This window comes from Octodon degus, unplaced genomic scaffold (genome assembly GCF_000260255.1).
Source record: "Octodon degus isolate 3935 unplaced genomic scaffold, OctDeg1.0 scaffold00093, whole genome shotgun sequence".
NCBI lineage: Eukaryota > Metazoa > Chordata > Mammalia > Rodentia > Octodontidae > Octodon > Octodon degus.
In genome coordinates this window covers 7,615,135-7,622,094 of record NW_004524669.1, presented here as the reverse complement: position 1 = coordinate 7,622,094, position 6,960 = coordinate 7,615,135, and the positions used below count along the sequence as shown (strand labels likewise).

The window sequence follows — 6,960 nt, the reverse complement described above, 5'->3', positions numbered from 1 at the left end:
TTGAGGATTTGAGGTTTCTCTTTTCTAAAAGTCTAAGTCTGGGGCTGGCCAGATAGCTCAGCAGACTAAAGTACCTACTTAAGCAGAGTGTAGTGGCTGGGGTTCGATCCCCTGCTTGCAGTTCTGGCCTGTCTCTGGGGTGCACTGAGACAGTGATTGAGACGGGGCGTGATGGTGCATGCCTGTAATCCCAGCACTTGGAGACTGAAAACAGGAGAATCACTACAAGTCCAGTGTACATAGTGAGACCCTGTACACCCTGTCCTAAATTAATTTTTAAAAAGTCTAAGTCTCGAATACCAGGGGACAGAAATCAAGTAATATAAGAAACAACAAAGCAAGTACAAATGGATTTAGAGTAAAACCTTTTTCTTCCATAAGACTTTTCTCATGGCATCTTTGACATCCTTATTTCTTAGGGAATAAATTAAAGGATTTAACATAGGTGTGAACAAAATGTAACATACTGAAGCCACCTTGCGAAGTTCAGGGTTATTTGGAGGAGTGAGATACACAAAGGAGACAGTTCCATAAAGCAAACTTACAACCCCCAGGTGGGAGCTGCAAGTGGAAAAGGCTTTCTTTTTCCCTTCTGTGGAGGGGATTTTCAAAACTGTGGATACAATGTATATGTAAGATACCACAATAACAATTATTGTGGGCAAAATAATGACAATAGCTAAACTAAGTGACACCATCTTATTGATAAAAACATTAGAACAGGAGATCTTTTCAATTGGGTTTGAATCACAGTAAAAGTGATCAATGACGCGGGAAGCACAAAAGGACATGGAGAATGTTACACTGATTTGGAGGATAGAACTGACCCAGCCGCAGAGATAAGAACCAGCCACTAACCGGATGCAGACACTTCTTGACATGCGGACACTATAAAGAAGAGGATTGCAGATGGCAATGAAGCGGTCATAGGCCATGGCTGCCAGGACAAAGGCTTCTGTTACCATGAAAAGCGCGTAGAGAAACAGCTGGGTTACACAGCCTGCAAAGGATATGGTCTTTTTCTGAAGTAGGATGTTGACCATGGCTTTGGGTACAATAACAGTGCAATAGGAGAGGTCAATGATGGACAGGTTGCCTAGGAAAAAATACATTGGTGTGTTCAGCCGGGAGTCAGTCACAATGATGCCAATCATGCTAAGATTCCCCACAAGCACCATCCCATAAATAACCAGGAATAGCAGAAAGAGGAGACTGTGCAGCTCTGGACGGACCCTGATGCCTACAAGAATGAAGTCAGTCACTTCTGAATGGTTGTCTCGTCCCTTGTCACCCATGGCAAATCTCTGCTTCAAGGTATAAGTTAAAAGAGAAAGTCAGAAAGTAAACTTCCCACTCTTATTCAACAATCACAAATAACACTTCACATTGAAGAAGACATTACGGTTGACATACACTGTTGTATTCATAATCCTACCAAGTTTATGTACCAGAAAACTAAAGATAATAGCTGCTTAACGTAACACAACTGGCTAAAAATATTAACAAAATCAAGGTTAAGTACTCTATTTTGTATTTAAAACTAATGTTAATGCCAAAACAATATAGTTTGAGAATTTATATCTTTCTACTTTGATGTATGATGTGCCATTTGTGATTAAGATAATAATTTAAAAATATTGAAGTCTAAACTGTCCTAGATCTATGAAAAAGGTACTTCCTTAACTTAAATTAACATTTAATATTTATTTTTGCTCTTTAATAACACTGCTTTACTGTAGTAATAAAACAGACATAACACATACATAAATGAAAAGGGCAACTAAAAGTACATTTTAAATTAATATGACATTTCTACTAAATGCAGCACAAATAAACTACAAAGAAGTTGATTACTTTACTAAGAGTTATTGCAAAAGGACACAAGTCTCTAGCTCCTGGAACTAGATTAATTTTATTTAAATGCAAAAATAAAGTCTCAGTGATATAGTTATATGTTTTTATTCTGTGAAATTTATTGCTTCTTCCTCTATATAAATTTGTCAAGAATCTATTTCATGTGAAATTTTCTCAATTTGAGGAATATTAGGAGCTTCAGAAGGGAATCAACTCAAATGTTGACTATATAAAAGATTATATTAAATTAAATAACAAATTTTAATGAACTCAACCATAAATCCTCAGTAGATTTAAGAATAAATAAGTATTAATTTCCAATAAGCATCCAAATTAACTGTTTGGATTTTGGGGCCCTCTTGGACAGCCAAAACACTCTGGTTACTTTGAAATATTTTTGCTTTTAATTTTAAAGTAAAACATACTCGTTAATTAAATTATCAGGCAACTAAGAATTTTCTTACCTTTATCTTCTTTGATGTCACTTAAACTAAACATCATTTATTTTTCTGATGAATGATATGAATAATAAATGCCAGCAAATGATCAAGAAAATTGCCTTGCCCAAAGTTGAAATAGGTGTATAATAGCAATTAAAATTAGAGACGATGCAAAGTTTCTCTTTGACTCATCATTTGCAACTGTAACAAGTTTAATTTTTCCTTTTTTTTTCTCTCTCTGTTATAAAAGTTCTTTGGAGGTCCGTCCAGATAGCTCAACAGACTAAAGCTCCTGCTTAGGCAGAGCGCAACACTGAAATGAACCCGCCTCCACCCCCAAGGCACGCTAAGACTGCGTTTGAGACTGGGTATGGTAGAAAGGCTGAAAACAGGAGAATCACTACAAGTCAGATCTACGTAGTAAGACCCTGTAAACCTCGTACTAAAAACAAAAATAAATAAATAAAGTTCTTTCGATTTCATTGTTTTGTTTTGCTTTTTGGTACCAGGGATCAAACTCAGGACTTTGCACTTGCCAAGCAGGCACTTAAACCACTGAGCTATCTTCCCGGCCCTAAATTCTTTGGATTTCAAAGTTCCCATGACTTCTTTTGTATCTTTATACGTTGCCTCTCTCAGCAACTTTCTGAAAATAGGGCATAAAATAAATTCGTACAAATTGAACTCAATGAAAAAAAAAAAATGACTAGACTTATGCATTAGTAATACTATTCCCAATCTTCAGTCTCACACCTCTGCTGCACCAAATATCTAAAATCTTTTGAAATTAGTTGATAATAATTTGGTTTTAATGGGAAAAATTAATAATCTGACAGGTTAAGATATAGGATGTGGACTGAGGAGATAGCTCAGTAGCCTAAGTGCCTGCCTGGCAAGTACAATGTCCTGAGTTCAATCCCTGGTACTGCATGTGTGTCAGCCCTGGAACCTCCTGCATGCCAAGAAGGCCACTGAAACTCTGGTGTGTTGGCACATGCCTGTAATCCCAGTGCTGGGGAGGCTGAATCAGGAGGATCACTACAAGTCTGAGTTCCATAGTGAGACCCTGTACCAAATAAATAAAATATTTTTAAAATTTAAAAAGAAAGATATATGATGATGAATGCATTTTATTCCTGAAATAAAATAGGAGACTAGAATAAAGGTTTTCAGATATAAAGTTAATGAGATAGTTTGTAAGCATCAACAGTTTATTGATGTGAAATGGGAAAAGGAAACTCAATGTAGAGAATAAAAAAAAGTTATCTCAAAATCAATTTCACACATTTATCCTTCATCTATAAGACTGTAATTTAATTAGCTTGACTGCGATGTTGATTTCATAATGTGTACTATATTAAAATTGCATTTTATACCTTAAATACATGTAATTTTACATACATGATGTTGCAGTAAAGTTTTTTTGAAAGTCATTGCCTTAGTAAATTCTATTATTTGAGCTTAATTTTGAAATCAAAAGAGGATCAAATGAAAGTAAATTTATTTCAAGTTCTTATACCAAATGTTTCATCCTGTACCAATGAAAACAATGCATTCATTTGTCTAGGTTAATCCATTTTTAATCTGTCTAATCACTTATTAATAAGTATAGTCAATATTTTAAGCATTTGTTCTATAATATGCATTTATGTATTTGTTCAAGTATTACATTAAGTATAAATATATAAACAAAACAACTGAATATAATACTAAAAACACATGATAGATGATGTGAAATGTTTCTTCACTTGTGCCTACATTATGAGCAACAAATAAATACACATATGGTTGGATTTTTAAGGATTACATTCTTAATTACTAAACTGAAGATGACAAAAGCATTTCCTAGAAGGTTCTGTGAGCCCAGAGGCCTTAGCATAAGCAGGCTTCTGGGAGCAACTCTGACATTAAATGCTGTATCATGGTCATAATTTTTGTTTTTTTTTTTTTTTTTAAGACAGGATCAACAGGGTCTCACTGCATAGATCAGAATGTTTACAGCCTCCCAAGTGCTGAGATTACAGGCACATGCCACCATACCTAGTCTCAATTGCAGTCTCAGTGTGCCCTGGGGGCAGGGCCGGCACAGCAGGTCCGGGGATCGAACTCCTGGTCCCTGGTCTGCCTAAGAAGGCACTTTAATCTGCTGAACTATTTGACTAGCCAGCCCTGGTCATGATTTTTGATTTAGAAAATTTGTCAGTATACCTGTAGGAGAAAAAAGCTGATGCAAACAGAGTGAAGTAGTATTGGTTAATGTTTGTATGTAAACTATAAAATATAGACTAGGAAACTGTTTATCTTCATGAATAATGAAACAAACAGTGTTAGTTGTGAAATAATTGAAATAGAAATGAGTATTTTATGCTTTTAAACAGTAAAATGATTTTTTAAAAGATAATAGAGTACATACTCATAGGACTGTATTATAACCATCAGTTTTCACATTCTCATCTGATTTAGTCTTGATCTTCTTTCAGGTAATGAGCTATCAATATTTAATCTCACCTTGATCACTTTTAGCTTATAACACTGTATATTTCAAAACTCAAGAAGAAATATATTTTAGACATCTAGATAATCTATTACCTGACTGAAATATATGGCTGTTTTATAATAATTCTTACCTGAATTTATATTTCTCTTCTGTCTTGTGAACTTTTTCACATAAAATTGTAGTTGCAAATATTGTTATTTCATTCTAAAAAAGGAAGACATATTTGAAAAGTAACAATGCCAAAGTTAAACAATTTAGATAATGTTAAAATTACAGGAAAAATCACAAGCTTCATATGCACAGCATGAAACTGTTTTAAGAGATTTGTCTAAATTCACAATTTCTCATTACCTGCTTTTAAAGTTGCTCATTTTTTTAGTATAATTTTGTTTGAAAATCTGTTGTAGTATTCTGTTTGCTTCTCAGAGAAAAACTGTACAAAAATTGTTTACTTTTTTGGAGAACTATGACTACTCTTCTATGAAAACTGAGTGCCAGTGAATACATGAAATCAAACTACAAGAAAAGCTCTTGCCTCCATGCGGACATTTCACAGACCTTAGAATACAGGTGAGAACAAAATGGAAATTTAAGCTAATCAGATAGACTCCTTTATCCCTCAAAACATATAAAAATAGCAGCTAGAATTCATGGCAGTCAAGTTTCTTCAATCCTTTGAAACTATTTCAGAGAATTGCAGCATAAAGGTTTCAGGATTTTGGAAGATGAAGTTCCTCTGAGAGAGGGCTGAAAAATAAGTCAATTATGATTTCACAACAAAAGAAAAGTTTGAGGCTATCCTATGGGACTGCAGGAGGTGCAAACATTACGTGTGATTTCTTCACTTGTTACATACTCTGGAGACAATTGCAAATTTATTTTGGGACAACATTCTGTTACAAGTTTTTTCTTTGTACTAATCAAAAGTTTCTCTATCACTTCCACCTACTTGGGGTCAGAGCTTCTGTGCAATATTCTGTCTGAAGCTAACTAAAATGCTTCTATCTTATCCTCTGATATCCTTTCAAATTTTAAAATGACCCAATGGCTCATCTAATGAATGGTGTATATGCATTCATTTCTGGATTTTACATAATTAATTTCTATTGAGATCTTCTCTGAGGAGGAATTGGATAATTTCTGTCTTGCTAATGCCCTTGTTTAAGAAGAGTCACAAACCTATTGCTACAATTTCACATCAGTCTGGATACAATCAGTTCAGTTAAACTATCACTGCCTAATGACTTGTAGTTAATATTTCTAATCTGTAAAGCTAAGAATCTAGACAACTCTATGAGCATTTCATCATCTAATTTCATACATACGTATGTTTTTATATATGCTATATGTATATGCTTTTCACAATATTATTTCATAACATCCACTTCCAGTTTCTAGTCTTCTCTCCTCTCCTGCCTAAAATCAGCCTTAGACTATTATTCCTATTGCCTAAGAAGACAACTCCTACTAACTTGAAACCTTCATGAGATCAGATGCAGTGTCTCACTGGACATCCATTAGTCTTGCTCAAGGAAGGCTTAGTATACAAATTTGAATTTCCCTTCATGTTTTTTCCTGAGTCCAGTTCTAAATCTTACCAGTATCCCAGATTCGTTTCATATCTCCTTACACTGCCTAATACTATAGCCATGGTAGCTACCACTTCTTCATTATATTTCAATATAGTTATAGTCATGCCCTCATACAGTATCATTATTTATTCTGTGATCATATGGTGCAAGCCATTTTATATTTCCATATGAATTTCTATCTGCTTTAAGATAGAATGAATTGCTTGCAAGATCCTATAATACTACAATTTGAATACATAAGTGTTCATCTTCTTTTAACTTATTGAATATATTTATTGCTTTTTATTCTAAAAATAATTTGAGGACTGGTAAGATAGCTCAGCAGACTAAGTGGTTGCTTAGCAAACTCAGGGATCAGGGTTTGATCCCTGGCACCACATGCTGCCTCCCACCCCACCCCCAGGCATGCTGAGCTGCAATGAAGTACAGGCATGGTGGCACACACCTGTTATCCCAGCAATAGGGAGGCTGAAAACGGGAGGATCACTATGAGTTCGAGCTGCATAGTGAGACCCTGCACAAAAATAAAAGAAGAAGAAGAAGAAGAAGAAGAAGAAGAAGAAGAAGAAGAAGAAGA

At 34.8% G+C, this 6,960-nt stretch overlaps 1 protein-coding gene across 1 annotated transcript; it reads right to left on the bottom strand.

Annotated features, from left to right (window-relative positions):
• Nucleotides 1-353: 353 nt before the first annotated feature.
• Nucleotides 354-1,295, bottom strand: LOC101582740 (olfactory receptor 9K2-like). The gene has a single exon (XM_004637936.1). It carries the CDS (start codon nucleotides 1,293-1,295, stop codon nucleotides 354-356), a length of 942 nt encoding a protein of 313 aa, XP_004637993.1.
• Nucleotides 1,296-6,960: the final 5,665 nt, after the last annotated feature.